At 36.6% G+C, this 21,573-nt stretch overlaps 1 protein-coding gene across 2 annotated transcripts in view; it reads right to left on the bottom strand.

Annotated features, from left to right (window-relative positions):
- Nucleotides 1-3,274: 3,274 nt before the first annotated feature.
- LOC113227030 (facilitated trehalose transporter Tret1-like) overlaps nucleotides 3,275-21,573 on the bottom strand; it is a 29,780-nt gene continuing 11,481 nt past the window's right edge. Inside the window, exons 2-9 of one of the 2 annotated variants that reach the window (XM_026459891.1) lie at nucleotides 19,574-19,709; nucleotides 17,335-17,549; nucleotides 11,231-11,375; nucleotides 8,313-8,451; nucleotides 7,461-7,627; nucleotides 6,105-6,300; nucleotides 4,933-5,116; nucleotides 3,275-4,629 (exon numbers count right to left, since the gene is read on the bottom strand). In XM_026459891.1, the coding sequence (XP_026315676.1) occupies nucleotides 4,444-4,629; nucleotides 4,933-5,116; nucleotides 6,105-6,300; nucleotides 7,461-7,627; nucleotides 8,313-8,451; nucleotides 11,231-11,375; nucleotides 17,335-17,549; nucleotides 19,574-19,709 (1,368 nt within the window). In that variant the 3' untranslated portion in view covers nucleotides 3,275-4,443. The remainder of the gene's footprint in view (nucleotides 4,630-4,932; nucleotides 5,117-6,104; nucleotides 6,301-7,460; nucleotides 7,628-8,312; nucleotides 8,452-11,230; nucleotides 11,376-17,334; nucleotides 17,550-19,573; nucleotides 19,710-21,573) is intronic. The other variant, XM_026459892.1, reaches the window with a different exon arrangement.

Raw genomic sequence — 21,573 nt, 5'->3', positions numbered from 1 at the left:
TCTGGGGAGCGTGATATCAATGGTAATGCAAGCGATGCACGCGTGTCGTGTCTCTGCGTTAAATTTCGTGCATTTGCCAGGGCCTTCGCGCCGTGGGAGTCCTTCTGCACTCTCCGCCGCGGCCGCCATTCGCAGGTAACGACGGATCCGTGACAATTCGCCGACCCCATTCAATTAATCATTAGTGTTACTAAGACACCTTCTCGTTTACTTATTTTTCTGAATTCCCTGTACTGTGCATGGGTATAGGATAGCAAACTTTTAACATATTTACTAGCAGTATTATAACCAACTTAAATCGCATTATTAATGTTTATGTAATCAGTTGCACATTTTCTACCCTTGGTATTGGCATAATAAAGCCACATGCGGTCATACGCCAACACAACTTCTATCAGACGAAAATACGAAGCACATGAAACAAAATAAATATATGTGAAAGTTTTAGCATAAAAAGTCATCGACTAATTTCGTTCCTAAAATCTCTAAACCTCGCTCCTGCAAGTTGTAATTTGGCAGATGTGGTTTTATTACACCAAGGGTGCGTTTTTTATTATTCTTAATTTCTCTAAAATTCCGTATTATATTACGCCCCTACTATTTAATTCTTGAACAGGCGGTATAACATAACCAAGTTAGTCAATGTAGACATCTTTATGCTTTCAAAACTAATAAATATGATAAGTGTGAAACACGGCGACCAATTGCAAATCGACTTGAAGGCACGACGGCAGGATGAGCGTGTGTAATATGTGTCATCCTCGCTAGTTAGTGAGGATCGTGCAGTGCGCGGGAGTGGCGCAAGGAGAGGCGGTGACTCGTGAGCGGCATGGCGACTGTGCAGGCCGAACGTCTCGCGCCTCCAGCGATATGAAAATGCACCTATTAAGTATGGTACACAGATAAGTACTCGCTTTGTTGTTTACGCTTTAGCGTAACAAATAAAGCCTGTCAAAATAGCAACATCTTTGGCCTTTGCATCTTTGTAGACGATTTAAACCGCTGTCGAGAATGGATCTTTGCAAATATGAGTCACCTATGTGTTTTATTTTTGTGTCTGTCAATTGTCAACCTTTTACACTTTACATTCCTGTAAGGCGAGTCCCGTGCCCAATAGTGCTAGCACGATAAGGCGCGACTTGCGCGGGACCTCTATGCGAAAATAGCAGTATCTCGCGCTTTATGTCGCTCTCGCGCTAGTCGCGCATATTTGTACTAAGCCTTCTCGGCACGGGTCTCGCCTAAGGTAAGAGGCCTTATTGTGCCACGTTGACCCAATGCTGGCTGGGAGTGGGAGCCTCCAACGTTTGTGAACCTTTTTTTATATAATATCAAGTGACAGGACGAACAAGTCGTGCGCCTGATGGTAAGCTACACGCTTGACCATAACAGTTGCAATGCCTCTCAGAGCTTTAAATCGCAAAGTCTGAGGGACACTATCACTGCGCCCATCACTCTGAGACATAAGTTGATAAGCCCCATGTGCCTGTAATTTCACCAGCGCCTTTACCCTTCAAAACCAGAACACAATAATGCTGACACCACTGCTTGGCGGCAGAAATAGGTAAGATAGCATTACTTCCCTGGACGAACTCGTTTACAAGGAGCTCTACTGCTACTAGAACCTACCTCCTGCGACATATAGCTTTCATTGCGTTGTTTTCCTTCACCATTAACGAAGGGCATTGCTTCTAAATATTCACAAATGTGAGTAAAAATCGTAAGTACCTGCCGCCACAGAGGTTCAAACCACAGTATAATAAGATAAGAAGTGTAACTCTATACAAACGTAACAGGACGGCTTGTATGTAGGGCATGCAAACCGGTTACTCGATTAACCGAAAAAAACCGAGTAACAGTACTGTAACAGTAACCGAGTACTTACTTGCAACTACAACTGCAACAGCGTTCGCGAGACGTGGGCGAGAGACGAGAGAGGTGCGCGAGCAATATGGCAACAACAATTGATGTCTTTTTAGTTTTCTGACACTTTTAAAGAATTATTTGTTCGACCATAGAAACATATACGAAAAAACCGAATAATCGGGTAACCGAAACTTAAAAATGGAAAAAATCGGTTTTCGAAATCCCTCGGTTTTGCATTATGATCGCAGTGTATGAACGCGTATGAAGGCACACACGTTCGCCTAAATTCGCGAGGTCCTCTAGTTGCATATTGCGGGTCCCACGCGCCATTCATTATAGAATTGAAATGTCAGCTTGGAGTTTAAAATGTTTAAAATATTTTTCATAATTTTTTTTATTTATAATTGTATCGTTATGAATATATATATATCCAAACACGCATTTCGTTTGTGGTTGAAACCAGTGTTTCAACCACAATCGTGATAGCAATACGCGATGCTAGTATAAAAATATAAGCACTGTATTTGACAAACTTTAATTCAATATAGCACGAGAAAAGTGTCTTAGAAGAATTAATATCTTCATTTTTCTTTAGACAGGTAAGGTATAAAAATACAATAAAAGCAATAGTAAAACTAAAACTAGGATTAAATTATATGAATAAAGTTGGGTCCCCGCGGCAAGGTGCCCAATTTGCTGGCAGTGTTCCCCCTTTGCATAGCTATGCCACATTACACCGTGGCTATGCTAATACGTTGGGTAAGGTAGACGCTGTAGATGCGGCCCTTGGGTTTCCCCGGCAATCTATTATGCTTACATTATGTTTACAGCCTGTAAATACATACCTGAAAAATAGAATATAAAATCGTTTATTTACAGTTTTCAAAATATTCCTCCAACCCCTATGGACTTACGCATTCGGGTGAATTCGCTTTAGCAGCCCGGCGCAACGCGCGGCTCCTAGTAATTATTATTTGGATATAAAGACTTCAATCTATTGTTCACTAGTACATAGATATCGTTCTTTGGATGCTATTTTCATTACTAAAAAATGTAATAATTATTTTTTTATTTTTACTTTACTGATTACTATTTTTATCATATAAAATTAATTTGGCTAATTTCAAATTCTTTATCATCTTCTTTATGCATTTCATGGGGTTACACCAATTTTGCGCTGATACCCCAATTAATTGAGTAGTTTTGACATAATGAGGTGAATGACAAAGGGCTGTTTCATTTTTCCAAAACTAAATAATAGTTTGTTTGTACAATTTTAATAAATAATTATGTATTTACAATACACAAGGCACACGCATTGTCGTCACACGACAATGTCGTATTAAAATTGTCAACTGATACATATTATGTACCTATTACTACTAGGTATATCTTACTACATTTAACTAAAAATATCACAGTTCTACAAAGATATATTATTCAACAAAATAAGTTTAAATCCTGACTAAGTAATCAAATTCCGTTAAGTATTGTTTTGGTCAAAAAATCCGTACGATTTCAAAGAATAAATATGATAGAGGTTTAAAAAAAAAAAATATAGAACTTTGGTAACTGGTGTAATAGTGCATCGTCTAATCCAGAGTGAAAAGTAGGTACCTAATTTTTTAGTTTACTTCGAGTGAACAAACTCAAACAGCCAGTAGTACGCTCGGTTTTAGTTCCGTGCCTTTTCCGCATAGACGGTAGTGACATATTATTTTCCCGTGCTAGTGCGTTTGATGTATGTCTGCGTCTGGTTGGAAAAAAATACCGCAAAATCTTCAGAATTTTGGTTCGTAATTTTGTTGTAGATCGAAAACGATTGAAATATTTCTTTTTCTCGCAATCGAAGTGAAAAGTAAAATTTTCACATCTAGACTAAAAACCAATTTAAACCGTCGGCCAGCCACCTCGGGTATACAGTGTTTTTTTAAAGAGGCAGTAAGGGGAAATTCGAAACCATAAAAAATACAAGGAAACTGTCTTAGAAACCATTAAGTATTTTTTTTTGGTAAAACAATTTTGGTACAGTCAATTTTATGGTCAAGCGATGCGAAGCGAAAATGAATAAAATTGGACAAAATTTTTTTTAGTACTAACTGACTCAGTTTCATGAAGGGATCATTTCATTTCACCCCATACTGTAAAGGTGTCGTATTTTATTGATAATGCCAAATCACACACATTTTTACAAAGCCGACAAATAGTAACTATATTTTTTATCGAGGAACTAAAACAAGCCAACATACAGAGTGTTTTTTAAAAAGTTTTTACTTAGGTCGTTCGTTACGCTCAAAACGCGTGCTTTGAAGTTTTTATTTCATACTAAAAATCATTGTTCGCTCACAATTTCCCAAAACTAACCAAAATAACCACTATTGTTTGGACCACGAATTTCTGTGTCCCCAATGCAACTTTCTGTGTCAAATAGTTTTGGGACAAAATCAATTGGGAAAGATACACGGACGAATAGACTAACACCGAAGTGATACGAAAAACGACGGAACACTAACATGGCCTTAAAACTTGGAATGCCGTTCCAATTTCTATCATATTTCCTTCGAATCTCTATATTCTCTACGCAATGGTCGATATTCGAATAGTTTCTGCTTTCTTTTCTGATTTTTTCTTCCCTCGGAAGTGTTCTTCGATTTCAGCTAATGATTTTCCTTTGGTCTCCGGCACCATGAATAGGACGAAGAAAAACGCCAACGCGCAGAAACATGAGTACATCCAGAAAGTCCCTGCTGAAGTCAATACTGCCTATAAACAAAACAAAAAATTAAAAAAATTGTAGGTTCGGAAAAACAAAAAACACTGCTTAACAAAAAAAATGTCAAGCACAGAATGCAAAATAATTGATTTGGCATTAAAAAACTCCTAAAATCATTGGCCACTTCCGGGCTCCTCTAAAAAAATTTCATATTTTGTTAGCTAAATTTTGAATAACAAAGACGATGTATAATATGGTGCGTTATTACAACACAAAGATTTTTTTTAAATTAATATTATCTCTTGGGTATAAATGTATTTAAGAAATAAAATATGATATATGTAAATACTTGCATCTAGAGCATGGTAAGATTTTATAACAGCAAACATAGAGATCAAATTGACCCCGCTAGCCATCGCCGAGAGCTGTGAACGGTAGTAGGCGGGGAACAGTTCGCCGAGCAGTAAGAAGGGCAACCCGCCGAAGCCGATTGAGAACCCCATCATGAATACCACCAGACTCACTATGGGCAGGTACCTGGTAATGTTATTATAATATAAAAAGATTGATACTAACACATAATAATACAGTAAGAAATACAGTGTATACCCACTGTATTACTTCGCAGCGAATTTATTAAAAAACTGCGGTGCTAATATACGAAACTAAGACGTATATTGGAATTCCAGGAGTAGGTACATTACACTGGGTTATTTGCAAAATACATAAAACCTCGCAAGACTATTACTAACATCATAAACAACAACTAATGAATTAATGAATTACTGAAATATCGTCGCCTTACAAAGTCACTGAAATGCAAAAAATGGATTGTATATACAAATTTTGCATGCTGATTTCACATTACATTTCCTTCATATCCTTTTACCTATTCTTAAAGTAATGCATCCAAACTACCCCCTTGAGAAGAAATTTAAAATAAATAATAAGTTTTGCCATCACCTGAACTCGTCTTAATATACGAGTTTGAGAAAGTAAGGCATCGATATTCTTTATTGCACATTAAAAATTCAAGAACAACACAGAACAGTGATGTAAATCACAGAGTGAGCTAATATACATCAGGCGGCCTTATTGCTAAGTACCAATTTTAACGTTTGCTCTATGACTTTATGATAATTCATCGGGTTTTACTTCCGTATAAAAATTTAAAAAATCGACACAGCGGGGATGGAGTCGTCGGAGAAGCTTGCACTTTTAAATTTACTACCAATTGCACATCAAAGAAGCCACAGATAGTACAGTAAAGAGCATTTCAAGTTGAACACTTTGTACTTTGGACCGTTCCTATCATAAGCGGCGTAGAGTTGTATTTAAGTTTTAAGTGTCAAGCTTGACGTGCTCTTGGCCTTGTATATTCATTACAACCTCCAAAGTTTATTTTTGGTAAATTTATTATGTTTTCTAAAAAGTCGTGAAAGAATAGTTGTTGTTTATAATGTTAGTAATATTGTCCTGAGCGGACAATAAGAATGTTCGTAGGCTAAATTGTAATGAACCTTACCCGAGCCAGGAGTCCTGTTCAAATTCAAAATAAAATGCGCAGCCCATGGATGCCATCGAGATGCACATTACCACTGCAGAAAGCAGTAGCAAAGGCCTTCTTCCTGCAGCGTCCACCAGCATGGTGCTGACACCATTGCACAACAGCTGTACAACACCGACGACTATGGTTGCAGTCATAGCATCTAAGGAACTCCCTGAAAAAAGAAATACTCATGCTATCTCAAAAAAATTCCAGGCTTTCATTTCACGATCAACACAACAATATTAAATATTACCTTTTCATATTCCTATTTAGCCCAAAAAAATTAATTAACGCCTACCTTTAATATTTTTAATTTTCATTTATAAATTAAATAACACTTGGAAATTTAAAGAAGAGGTTTTAGAAAGAAAGAAAGAAAATACATTTATTTGCATACCACAAATGACACCACACAAAAAGAAAAAGAAACAACACAGAAAGAAAACATAATCAAAAACATTCACACTTGAAGTTCAAACAAATAATTACAAAACAAAATCACAAACGAAACGGTAAGTAAATTAAACCACATTATTTAAATAAACATAAACAAAGACACTAAATAAAAATATAAAGATACCACCTACTTTGTGTGATGCCAGTGGTAATAAAAGAGTCACTAACTCAGTATTACATTTATTTATTTATTACTTCTACCATATACCTAACATGACTTAATACGTCTCGCATTGAGAGGGACTGTCGCGCTTTTAAGCTTCGTGTCCCCAAATTACGTAAAAACTCCCGCTTTCACAAAACAGGACACACATGACAATCGAAAAATGTATAAAGCCAACTACAGAAGATTAATTTTAGTTGTTTTTTTTTTTAATTTTTGATCATTAAACATTTTACTTCATTTTTTAATTTTTTTTTTATCATGAAAAATTTAGTAACTATCATAAACATGTGTTTTATTTGTAAAACAATAATAAATATACAGGCGTCACGTTACATGTACCATGAGTTATCCGTTATTCTAACAAGACTAATTGACTAAAACTGATGGTTGTGCACTGGTGCATTTGCGCCTGGACATTTAAATGTAGCAAAAACATGTATATATGTTTTATATACTTGTGTTTTTCATGTGTTAATTTTTTCAAGTCACCAGAATTATTTACTCACTCTAGACCGAATCCATAGCATTGTATCTAGAAAATTTCTATTTCGCTTCACTGTCATGGTGAAAGATTAGCTTATTAAATAAAAGGGATAATATACGAGCGCGGTTTTCAACGTGGAGATTGCCGCGGAGAGCATTAGCTGAGCAACTTCCGAAATCGTACAAACTCATAGGAAATAAAACTATGCTCACTAAAGTGTAGTTACCTGCTTTCTGGAATATCTCAACGGTGAAAAAAATTATGGCATCGATACCGCTGAACTGCTGGAAAAAGAGCAGCGCGAAGCCCACCACCAATGGCTTGCGCACCGCCGACGAGAATAATACCTTCCGTGTGAATAGGCTTGGACGCACCTCCTGCTTTTCATTCATCCTGCAATTATACATATAATTGATACCATGAGCATTGAGTAGTAAACATTCCGTTATGTAAGCATGAGTTGAAAATGCACTCTCTACATTGTAAACATATTGTCAATAAACAAAGGCATTCTAAGGGACTCACCACATTTGTTTAGAGGGAATAGGCTTGAGCCGATCAGAAAAACCTTCAATAAGAGTGAAAAAGGCGTTACGCGTTTCGCTTGGATTATTTCTTATTACATGGACATAAAAACTTTTAATAATAAAAACCGGGTTAATGCGATTTCGTCTGAATAAATGTGGTGAGTCCCTTAGAATGCCATTGTTTATTGACTCCCTAAGACGCAATTTAATTTATTTTAACGACTTCGGTGGCCCTGAGGCTTATACTGTGGACGCTGAATAAGAAGGTCCCGGATTCGATTCATGGCAGGACCAATTTGAGAAATGAACTTTTCTAAATTGGTTCTAGACTGGGTATTCTGGGAATTGCCCCAAAGTGAATTTCATTGCTCTGATACTCATAGTACAGGGAATTCCCTAGTTTGAGACTAAACAAATGATGTAGTTGTCTGGCACATTACATTATTAATTTCGTGAAATTCATATACAAAACTTGGCACTTTCTTAAGTTTTTTTTTTTTTGGATAAGTGGCATTGCTAGGCTGTGACTTTGCAAATTAAGGATTACTTACTCATTGTCATCGTCCTTGACTGTAGCAGTAGCACGCGCCGAAAGGTGCAGCCACTTAATCGAGTTCGAGGCGTCAACGCCTTGTGCCTCTAGCCACACAGGTGACTCCGGAAGCGGCAGCATCGTCAGAAAAAGCGCCGCTATTTATAAAATTCATGGCTTAGACAGTGTCAAGGTTAAAGTAACGCTACGGCCACACTAATAGTGTTCAAAAAAACTCGAGTCCGGGAGTCTTCATTCTCAAGACTCATAAACATAGAGACTCACTCCTCGAGGTATTACGAGACCATCGAGTTTCGAAATAGACTCGAGTCTATTTATGTAACGAGTCTAGTGACGAAAGAGGCTCTGTCTTCTAAGGCCTTTTAAAAAACCTCGACTAATTTTGAACGCCTCACGACTAGTCTAGTCTTTTAACCTCAAGTCTTGAGTCATAAGACTAAAACTGAAAACTAATTCGAGTCGAAGCCTTTTAACCTTATGGAGTCGAAGCCTTTTAACCTTATGAAGCTTAAAAACTTGTAGGACTAAAACGACTGGCGCCTTATAGCCTCGGGAGTCGCGAGTCATGAGCCGTATGGCGTGATTTTATTTCTACCCACAAGATATTTATTTTACGATTGATGGATAACGTTAATGTAGCTTTGTTCACCGAAGTCAGTTCAAGAATAACCAATTCAAGAATTTGTTTTATGGGAATTATTTGTTTCTTTAATATAAAAATGAATGGATACAGAACCCAACAGTCAAAGTATTTTATCAAATTTTAGTGTCTGATACTGTCGTTTGACCATAATGATGAATGAAACGTGCTATTTATGAACGTATTACGGCGAGATTTTTATGTATATATTTGTTCTATGTATTACAGATAAATTGTATGTCACTACTGTGCACGGGTTTGTAAAGAAGTTTAAAAAAAGTACCAGGACTTCATAATTAGAAAAGTGGTTACAGACCAATATTACACAAAATAAAAAAGAGCACGTTACAACTGGATTTCCATAGACTTTTAAATATTGGTTGTACTTCATTATTTTAATTTACTCGCAGAAATTATAAGTATTGTATGCAATCATTATATAATTAGGTCTTAAAATCTTGTACCTATAGCTTAAACCACTCTTTGAATCCAAATTTTTATTATAAGTAGGTATGCTAATGAGCTAATGTGCGGTGTTGTGGTGTGGTGTGTTAAACTGTAGTATAATTAAGAAGGGGAGACCGGGGCTGGGCCCGGGGTAAGTTGTTCTCACAGCACGTCTTTAAAGCGTCAGGTGATACGCATTGCCGGCAGCCATTTCAGTTACTCCGGCGACGACGGAAGTGTGGCTATGTGCGTGGAGCTGTCAAAACATCACGGAACATTTTTTCTTGTTTAAATTTTTTGGTCTGTCTTTGTTTATTATGGGCCGATTCATTCGTAACTTTTCTAAATTGTAGTGACATTAGTAAAGAATCTTATTGTTTGAGTATTTTTTTTTTCATTGATTCTATCACTTTGCCGGTATGTCAGTCTTCGTATAAAAACGTAATTTGGGGCTACAAGTTCTCCCTCGAGGGGCTGGTTGTTCCTAGGAACAACTTCCCCAATTGACCTGCAATCATACTTAAAATTCTCATGACCATTTTTCTTTGTTTTAAGGATGCGAAACTACAAACGGACTCATGTCAAATATTTAGACAAGATTATAGAAACGAGCTTTGAATAATATTACTGATGAATAAGAATATAGTTGTTTACACATACAATTATAAAAAAGGTGGTTTTATTTAAGAAAATCCTTGTTATCCTGTCATAATTTAGGCGGAACAATTTGCCTCAAAGGCAGAACAACTAAAAGAAAATTGTCAAAAATTTGCAGTAGAAGTGACTAATATTATATTACAAAAACCGATAAACATTTGTTCAATATTTCCACATGTTCAAAATCCAATTCTTCATTTTCAGTACAAAACTTCAACTTATTTGAAAATCGGAACGTTCAGCCCCGCTCTCCCCTACTTAATATCTTCTTTCTTTTATAAATCACCATATTGGGCTTTTGTTTTTTATTTAATTCGTGGGCAACAGTAGTTGTTCAGTAAAATTGAACCCTGCTTGTCGTACTCGAGGCTTTGTAGTGTAGAAGTCGCTTCGAGTCGAGTTTTTGTTCAAACTCGAGTACTCACCGGACACGGATCCGCCCAGCACACGCTGGAGGAGTGCCCCACCTGGGCTATGCTGGCGGGTCAAGAGTCACATGAAGCATTGGCCTCTTTCTGTGAAGCGATGATGCTCCAGCCGGAGGTCGCCGAACGTGATCGTGAACGTTGGGAGTGATCGGAGCGGGGGCGACGTTCGCCAGTACGTTTGGCAGCCGCGAGGAGGACGACGGGACGGTGTGGCCCGCTGCGTCGTGAGGAGGGGAAAGGGAGGAAGTAAGTCCTCCTAGGTGCTGGGGGGGTCCGGTGCGCAAAGTCGATCCCGGATCCCTCCCACTATAGTACCTACCCGAGAAGGCCACCGTTGGGTTTTAGACGGTACAAGTCCGACATAACCTCTCAAAAGCCCCGCGGCGGAGAGGTTTCCTGGGAGAATTTCCCCACGAAAGAAAAGGTTAGGTTAGGTTAGGTTACGACTCGAGTTCTTTTTAGTCTCGATTTCGTGCTCCGATGACTCGCGCTCGTCACGACTCGGACTCGTGAGAGTATTAGGCCACCGAATCGTGCAAAATTGAGTCGACTAAATCAATGTAGACTCTTGGACTCGAGTTTTTACAGCACTATACACTAAGGTTGAATGGCATTAATTATATAATATTATTTAAAAAGCAATATAACATATGCTTTTTTGAGAATGTACACATATACTGAAGTTTATATAAATTAATATTCGTTTGGTTCTTTAACAGAACCAGTTTAAATCAATATAGTTACCGCAGAAAATAGCAGAGAAGAAAGCGAGATATCGCCACATCAGCCAATTGCCTGCGACGTAGGAGAGTACGATGCCCAACGACATAGCTAGCGTAGGAAGGGAACCCAAGCGGCCGCGGATCTCTGGGTCGCAGCATTCACTAACCTGCAATTTCAACATGGGTGTGAATTGAATTTCAGGAAGGCAGTAAATCTCTAATTATCATGGAAATAAATGTGAGGATAATTTTCAACATAATTGTAGAAATGTTATGTAGGTAGTATTTTAATTTTAACAACAGAAAACAAACGGTTGAGGCCAGTACAAACGGTAAAACGCTAGAAGGGTAATGTCACCTTTAGTATCCCTCAAGGATCAGCCTTACGTAACACGCTTTTCCTAGCGTTCATTAATGCTCTACCACATTTTATATCAGGGTGCATAGAGTTCTATTTGCGGACAATACAACCATAGTGGTGTGTGCCTGTGCCTATGTTGGAAATAATTAATTTGCAGTCACAAATATATTTAAAAAAATTAAATGGGACCAATACTAAGGTACCCTCTTTCCAACAAAAAAGAATCATCAAAATCGGTTCACAAATGACGCAGTAATCGCGTTACATAAGTACATACAAAAAAATACAGTCGAAGTGAGAACCTCCTCCTTTTTTGGAGGCGTTTAATTATAAAACAAAAACCAGTAGTAGATCCAACCACAGATACCAACATAGAGGCGTACCAAGGACAAAATAGTTTACCTTTTTTTATTTCTAGATACTTATCATATGTTCAACACACCTCCTTGATTTAGTATCATACATACATCATACCAAATTAACTATAACATATTTTATCACAATTTACCTATTTAACATTCTTATCACAGCTACATAACCTTATATCTAACTTCACTCTATTATAATATTTATAATAGAGTGAAGTTATAATTTCTAATTAATAATTATTTTAACAATTAACCTAATATCTAATTAATTTAACAATTTTCTGGTTCTCTGCGATTGGAATTATACTTAACACATCAAGTCGAACCTTATGTTATTCTCAGGAAGAAATTCACCACTGCAGTTCCACTGTAAATTCTTAAGTTTCGCGGTAACGTGAAATTAGAAAGCTCATAATTACAATGCAATGCAAAAAATAAATGCAATGCTCTTTAGCAATAAAAATAAGTCATTGGTATACAGTATTTGTGTGAAAAACTTGGAAGTGCTTCGCAATAATTAACATACGCAATCTGCTATGAATAAATACCACCAATGACATTTTTATATTGGTACATTTTCCCTCCGTTTAACAATTTGCAAATCGTTATGGTATAATAACGTATTATCAGTTGACCTTTCTTAGATTGTGTGGTCGCGTGCGGCCTTTGCCATCAATGGGATCTAAATTACCTTGTCTGCATTGGCATTCCGAGTTTTTTATGAGGATTATCCTGCAAACGCGCTCCAGACGGAAGTTTGATCTATTTTAACTCAACTACTTTAACGCAATGACATTAATGTATGTCTACTGAGACCCGATCTAGAAACAAATATCTAAGGTCTTTTGTCCGTTCATAGCTTCCCGTTGAATTATATTATAGTTTCAAAATTACAGAGCCTCAAAAACTCATGTTTTTCTACCAAAAGAGTCCAACTTCATACCGACTTTCTCAGACAATGGAACATGTAATTAGATTTATTGAATGTTAGGATACTTCGCCACCATGATATTTAATTATTTTTTGTGATATTAGTTTCTACCACTAGTTTCTTATAATTTATTAATACAACAATCGAACAGTTAGAAAAAATCCTTCAATCCGGCTAGATTCCAACCAGCATCTTCTAGCAAACCGTGCTAGACACGAAATTGTTATAGATGGCGCTACGGCAAAGTCGTTAAATACCAAAAAAAAACAAAGATCTGCAACAAGCAAATACAAAAATTCGTAAGGTCCGCTGGTTCGATCCGTGGCTTAGTTGATATAGCGTCTGGCACGGTTTGCTGGAAGATGCTGGCTTGAATCCAGCCAGATTCAAGGAATTTTTCCTAAGTGTTTGATCTTTAGAATTACAATGGAACATGGTTTATACGTTTTGAAAGGCTGTGGCCATAGCAAAAACAACGACTTCCGTTTATTAAAAAGTTACACGTTGCTTAGAGGATTGCCTCTACTAGAAAACCTACTGAATTGAAGCGAATTGTGTGTATCCTGTACATTAAATTATTAAATAAATTGGTTATAAATAAGGTAAAGGATAACGGCATATAGTCCTTACTAGCAACTATCATAATTATGAACAACTATAGTAGTTTCTCATAGAGTTATTAGTCCATATTATATATATTTATACTATATTATTATGTTATACTAGTATAACTATGGCAAATACTAAAAACTTTATTTCTAAATTATATATACCGATTTACAATGACTTAGTGACTAACTAGCCGCACATGTGTATTAAATAGTAGGTTTACATCATTTCTTTTATTACTTTGTGATACACATGTTATAAATGCGTTACTGAAATGTAATTGGAATTACTAATATTTTTACAATTTTTATGTACATTTAGATATAGATTTGTGCACTATACTCCTGCAATCCATCAATCAAATAAAAAAAAACAAATGTTACAAAATTTTGCAAGTTTAAAAATCAAGTAAAATGTAAAATTTGTAATAAATCCTCAATATTGTAGAATGTCACATTATCAGGGCAATTAAATGATGATTTTTTCAATTCTACGCAATTATTGCAATTCCTATATTCACTCGGAACTTTATTGTAGATCTTTCAAGCCATTACAAATACGCTCTTTGAAGCGGAACAGTTTTGCATGATCAAATTTCCAGTTGATCAGAATGGGGCGTGCCTGTACGACATGTAGAAATGAATTAGAGTGAGTCCTTACGAACGGTGTAGTTTCAAATATGTATAGAAGTTCAATATCAACAACGTTGTAATCAAAATGTTCAATAATTTAAGCAAGGATCTAAAAGCGGTTACACACGGCGTTTTCAGCAGCGATGCAAACACGATGCAGTAGCTAATCGTCTATCTTTACACACACACGCAAGCAGCGATGCAAACGCGCGACTGCATCAATACAAATGCGCGATTGCATCGCTACACTTATGATTTACAAGCAGCGATTGCATCGATGCAGTCGCGCGTTTGCATCGATGCTTAAAATCGCGCGTGTGTAACCACTCTAAAACTATGTAGTGATTTTTTTGAACATTTGACAGAAAGGTGAAAGAGTATTTTATAAATAGGTTATTTTAGTCAATTAATAGATTCTTTGGTAATGCGCTGGATGAATAAAACATAATTTATATCGTAATTTAATAAATGAAATATTGTAACTTAGATTTAAAATAAGAATTACGTTATATAAGTAACTTGTAAATTGTACTACTGTTTTTATTATTATATTTTTATTTGCATTGTACATAGCAAATAAATGATTTGACGTGAACCATTCAAGAGGTTATTTTTTCGAATAAATGTTTTGTTCGTTTTTACTATTTAAAACTATAAGTAGAAACAACCCAAAAAAGCTGAACAGCTCACTCCCATGGATTTTTGTTATCCAAGTTAGTAAAATTCTTAACAACCTATTGTATAAAGTTTTTGTTTCACAACAGTGTCTGACGGCAAATCATAAACTACAGACATTGAATATCAACAAGGATTTCACTGCCTAAACAATTAAGTTACAATATGTACCGTGTATTGCTAGCGACTGCGTAAATTATTACTGTACAAAATGTTACGTTTTCGGGTTTGGTAAAAAAAATACAAAATTTTATAAGAAAATTCTTTTCTTCAAAGAGTTGGACTTAAATATTAAGTGTCAAGCTTGACGTACTCTTGACCTTGTACTAATATTATGTCTAATTGTCTTTTTTAAATAGATTTACGCCTCCTGTTCTTACAACAAATGTATCGTGACAACAGTAGTATAAGTATCGCATAACAATTTAGTATATTCTCAACAGAATGCTATGCTATTTACACAGTCCTGAAATTCATTGCTTGTGAACAGCATCATGGTTGGCTGATGGCATAGAGCTTTAAAAATTTGAAAAATAACAAACTGTCTACTGATGTTAATTACATCATATATTTAGAGGGAAATAATAAAGGTTCCGGAAAACAAATAAATTTACTGTGAACTTAGGCTAACTATAGGGGAACGTGGGATATTGGGAGCCAGGTCTTCGCTCGACTGTTGGTGGTTTCACACGGGGCCTTACGTGAGAGGTATTACAGACAAGATCGGAAGAGTCCTCAGGCGTGCATCTATCAAGACCTATTTCAAGCCCCTGACGAAGATTTCCCTGTTCCTGAGACCCGTGAAATGAAACATCCCCTTACAAGATGCAGGAGTTTACAAGCTTGACTGTGAGTGCGGTCTCTCTTATATTGGACAAACGAAGCGCAGTATTTGTACCCGCGTCAAAGAACATATAGCATGTCATGGATAAACCTACACATTCAATGAAGTTTGACAAGCCTCAGGTCCTTGCAAAAGCAGTTCGTTATCTAACCAGGATGCTGCGAGAGGCCATTGAAATCAAAAAACATCGTAATTTCAACAGGGAAGATGGTTTCTTCGTACCACCAGTTTGGGATCCAGTATTTCCTCTGATGAAAAATCCCAAACAGACACAAGACTGCAGTACTAATTAATATGTTTCAGTTTATTCTAATTTCTATCATTAATTAATAATAAATTGAACTTAATAAAAATTCATTCAATAAAATAATTTGCAAAACTTAATGTAGCGTAAATTGGAATGTTTTCTTTGTAAAATTGAAAATAAGGTGTTTAATTAATAACTATTGTAACTATAGTGAAAAAATAGGGTAGTTTGCATTAATATTAGACATAACTGGTTAAAAACTGTACCACCTCAGTCAACCGTGACCATGTAACCTGTAAAGGGCCCTAAACGTCGGTTTGTTTGATAAAACAAATATACGCGATTTAAAGCCGGAAAAATAGTGTCATTTTCTATGTGTAACATAAACGAAAACCTAAGAACTCGATAAATAAGTTATAAATCAAGGAGACGTCTTTACGGAATACTGTATCGTAAACGAACCATTTTTACAATACGATATTTATTAACAAGTAACGAATTATTACCAAAATAGAACATGAACACATATAGTGCACTGTGCTCATCGCAGCATAGGACATGTGGTACTTATTTACGTTCAACTTATCACTTTAGATCCATACAATAAGTGGTTTATAAGCCAATGAGGAAGCGATTGTTACATGAGCAAGAACAGTGATCTGTCTTCACTGATACCTAGAAACGTTTAAATAAAGCTTATGAAACATATTACAGTACATCAGCATCATCATCATCACCAACCCATTTATGCGTCCCACTGCTTGGCACGAGTCTCCTCTCAGGCGAGGGTTTAGGCCATAGTCCACTGCGTTGACTCAATGCGGGTTGGAGACTTAACACGTTTTCCGAGTATTGTGAACCTTCTTCGACGTGCTTGTTGATGTTGATGTTTTCCTTCATCGAAGCCCTTAGTACATTTCAAATTAAACACACATAAGTTCCGAGAAACTCAGAGGTGCGAGCCCAGGTTCGAACCCACGGCCTCTGCTTGAAAGCCGGTAGGCCGAACCACGTACCGCGGCTTTTAAAAGTAATCATAAAAATATAAGTAATAATTTTTTGTTTCGCGCTAGGTGCTTCAAATTGTGTACACCTGCTGTTCCTTCGGTTTGTAGCAGAATGTATAAAAACATTCATGAAAGCTATGAATATAAATAATACCGACTTTGTCTAAAGGAATCCATGTATGCGTACCTATGTACGTAATCCACGCTTATACACATATACTCGTACGTCTGAGTGGTTTGTTTTCTTCATTTATTGTGTAGATTTTTTTTATAATATCAAGTGACGGGAAGAGCTTGTCGTGGGCCTAATACACGCCTGTCCATAGCAGTTGCAGTGCTCTCAGAGCTTTAAATTGCAAAAATCTGAGGGACATAAGTTGACAAGTCTCATGTGCCTGTAATTTCACTAGCGCCCTTACCATAAACAAATAAATTTTTATACAAATACTTACATAGACTTGTACAGGAGCCAGAATGAACCCAACGCAGAGCCCCGACATGATACGGCCAAGAAGCACGACTGGGAATATCTTGGCAAAACCGAGGATCAACCAAGCGGCTGCCCACAACGGCGCCGTTAGCATCAGCGTGCGCCTTCGGCCTGCCTTCTGCATTAATGGGCCCGATATCATACTACCCATGAAAGCTCCTAGCGGCGGGATGGCACCTGAGTTTTTATTTTGGTTAATTAATTAATAGAGCTAACACACTTATTAATGCGACATTGGCCTGAGCCGGTGACAAAACTAAGTATTTATGTCCGTGCAATAAGAGTGAAAAACACGTTGTGCAGTTCGCGTCAGCGCGGCATTGCTCAATGATTTTTTCACTCTTATTACATAAGGAAAACAGAGGAATTGAAGTGGCCAAAGACGGTCAAGAGAATCTACCATATATGGTAGATACCATGTATGGTAATCTACCTATAGGTAGGCAACATCATTGCATTAGGTGTGTTAACATTTTTCCTTAATGTTATACTGTATAATAGCAATGTATCTTAAAAATAAAAAATAAACTTAGGAATAATAATAGGGGTTAAAGTATGAAATTGCCGATTTGTACTGAAAATCTAAATTGTTTATTTTTTAAATTTTTAACAAATTTATTTAATCAAAATAGTTGCCATTGTTATCTATACATTGCTGCCATCTAATGGGAAGGTTATTAATGCCTTTGCGATAGAACTCCGACGATCTAGACTTCACAAACTGTGTGAAAACATTTTGTACTGCCTCCTGGGAAGAAAACTTCTTGTCACGTAGATAATTGTCCAAATAACGAAAAAAATGGTAGTCCGTTGGAGCAAGGTCTGGTGAATACGGAGGATGACGAATGGTTTCTAACTGCAGTTCCTGAAGGGTCAAAATGGTTTCTCGTGCTGTGTGAGGTCTCGCGTTGTCGTGGAGCAATAATGGTGAAGATCGATTCATGAGTCCGGGCTGTTTTACTGCTAGTTTTGTCAACATGGTTCGGAGTTCGGCACAATAGACATCTGCCGTTATTGCTTGACCAGATCGGAGAAAACTATAGTGAATAACACCATGCTGAGACCACCAAACAGTTACCATTACCTTTTTATTGGTAAGTTTTGCTTTAGGACACTGTTGTGGCATTTGACCTGGGGTCAGCCATTGCATTTTTCTTTTCCGGTTATCATAAAGAATCCACTTTTCATCACATGTTACAATTCGATCCAATATTCCTTCATTTCTGTACCGGTTCAACAAGGCAACACAAGTTTCAACACGCGTTTCTTTCTGCAGATCAGTCAAATCATGAGGCACCCATTTTTCGTATTTTTTTATTTTATTGATTTGACGCAAGTGAGTCAATATTGTGGGTAAGGTAACGTTAAACCATGCCGCTAATTCCTGGGTAGTTTGACTAGGATCGGCTTCCACTATCTCTCTTAATTCATCGTTATTCACCTGTGTGGGCGGTCTTCCTCGTGGCTCGTTCTTTAAGTCGAAATTTCCATCACGAAAGCGTTTAAACCAAAATCGCACGCATGCGTTCATTAGTAGACCCCTCTCCAAACGCAGCATTGATTGCGGGCTGTTTCTGCCGCGTTAGTTCCGCGTCGGAACTCGTATTCAAAAATCACTCGAATTTTCGCAGTATCCATCTTTCTTGTCTAAATTGAATAACAAAAACAATTGAAAGTCGATATTCAAATATTTCAAATTTAAAAAAAAATCACAGAAACCATTTGAAAAAAGTTTCATTCGAAAACCTCAAACCATGAAGATTCTATGAAAATTCAAAGAACCTATTGCAATAAAACGGCAATTTCATACTTTAACCCCTAATATTATCCAAATAATAGAGCGTAATGATGAGTACAACTCGTAGTTTTGAAATATAATGTCGTAGGATGTTATTGTAGCATAATGATATAATGTAAGCACCATCCGTATGCATTTCTTTTTATCAAGTACCTGTACTGACCGTTTCGGTACTTTATTACATTAGACAATGATGACTAGCAACACTGTTGGCCACGGGTTTATTGACATTAAATTACTGAACCGCTTTTATAGAACGCATATTAAAAGTGATGTATTATCTGACTTTAAACAGGCCTAATATTTATAGATATTTTTAAATTCAGTGCAATAAAAGTTGAGTAAGTAGTAAAATATTTCATTTTCATTTACTACTATTTTATTATAACATTGTGTCAATTACCAATCCATGACTTCTGTTCACTAGTCTCAATGAGATGCGGGTCGAGTTTCGCAATGGATGGCAGCGCAGAGGCGGAGAAACCCCGCACCAGTCCAATGATCAGGAAGCCCAGAGACGCGCCCAACGTTAGCCATAGCTGCAACAAACGAAACTCACTGTTGATAACTAAAACCGTTGCAATGTAAAAGAACGAAAACAGAATAAACATTAAAAATGAGTTTTCATCACACTTGCTAGTAAATATTATGGTGGTTAACTTGACTATAATGCCCCAAATAAAACCCTCGGGCCTTTTTTCTTTCCATTACAGCCATGGTCGGTAACGAGTTTTTCTTTTATTTGTAACACGACGTACTTCCTTCAATAGGTCAGGTTCAAGTTCAAGCAAGGAGGTTACTTAAGTACAAAATTAAAGGATTCGCTTAAAATGTTATCTCAACAAAACTTTAATTACAATTCAGCCACATACTACTTTAATACTTATAATTATATATTTACATCCATGCCGGACTGCCACGCAGAGGTCCCAGTTTCGATTCCCGGGCCGGGCATTTTAGCTTGAGTTGGAAGAATAACTACCTGGCCATGTTGATAATAAAGGAAAAATGGGAGGTTCTAAAGTTACGAGTACAGTTTTTACAAAGATTATTTTTATTTTAAGTATATTATGAAGAAAAAACGAAGAAAGAAATAGTGATGAAGAAAGTTAGAACTATATTCCTGATCTTGGACCTAATTACAAAAGTCTTTATCCTGCAAAATGCCACTAATTACGAATTCTAAGTTTTTGTTCAAAGTGATAGAAGATAATGTGATTTAAGTGAAAGTGAAAACATAAATATTTACACCCGCCGCTTGAAAGACTATGTAAAAAACCCAAATAAGTGAACTAAGTTACTTAAGAGAAATTGAAAACATAATGTATTTAGAACTACTATCAAAAATATTACTGAGTATCTCGATAATTAAACGAAGACGTGGCTCAAAGGTCTCGATTCCAAGCCAAAACTCTTAATTATTTTTTTTAATTTATTGCTGGCCATGGAAACAAAGTCCTTCAGCCGAAAACATAAACGTTTAATTATATTTCTGTAAATATGGCCACCACAAAGAGGATAGGCAATTTGAGGCGGCGTGCTTGGATTGACTCGGGATTCCTTAGAACGGGCCGATACGGGTATTTTAGTTCGAGATTCGTATAATTTCGCGTTTTAATCTTCGATTAAGGCACAATTAGCACTATCCTATTCCACTTTAAACTAGATTTCACAAAATAATTGAAAGTCAAAATAAAAACGACACTTTTCCCTCCAAAAGGCCCAGAGCGAATCCCCCAAAACTCTTAATAACAATAAAAAAGTTGATAATAAAAAAAACCGCCATAATTATTGTATTGTGAGCATTGACTTACAATTATATGGACGTCGGGTCCGCGCTAAAAAGTGTCCGCACTTGTAAGGCGCTAAAATCGTATACAGAGCGCCAAACTCCGCTTTAGTCTTCATTTGTTCGACTGACAGCGCGATACTGCGATGACATTACAATTTAAATTTCGAATAGGTTGACTTGGGACATTTTTTTCGTGGTTTTTGTATTAAACCCGTCGTCCATTTATTTGTAAGTCAATGATTGTGAGCCATATTTATTCATACAAGAAGTAACCATTGTATTTATTTCCTCGCAAATGTGATGAAAAGCATTACATTTACCATCCGTGATACATAATCACGGATGGTTAAAAAATACAAAAGTCCAGTCATTACACTTCGAATTTCTATTATAAAATAGACCCTCGTTAGTAATTTCTTAATTACTGTCACAATCATTGACCTACGTCAATGGTCACAATGTCCTAATATTTGACAATTTTAATATTAGCACATTATGCAGCACCGCTAGCAGCCTCACGGAGAACTAGAATTTAGAAAGAAAAAAAGAAAATACATGTATTTGTTTACCACAAAAGGGAAGAAAAGACGAAACAAAACAGAAGAAAAGCA

This window comes from Hyposmocoma kahamanoa, unplaced genomic scaffold (genome assembly GCF_003589595.1).
Source record: "Hyposmocoma kahamanoa isolate Upper Pololo Valley unplaced genomic scaffold, ASM358959v1 202, whole genome shotgun sequence".
Taxonomy (NCBI): Eukaryota; Metazoa; Arthropoda; class Insecta; order Lepidoptera; family Cosmopterigidae; genus Hyposmocoma; species Hyposmocoma kahamanoa.
The sequence above is the reverse complement of the archived record's forward strand: the minus strand, read 5'-3'. Positions and strand labels throughout refer to the sequence as shown.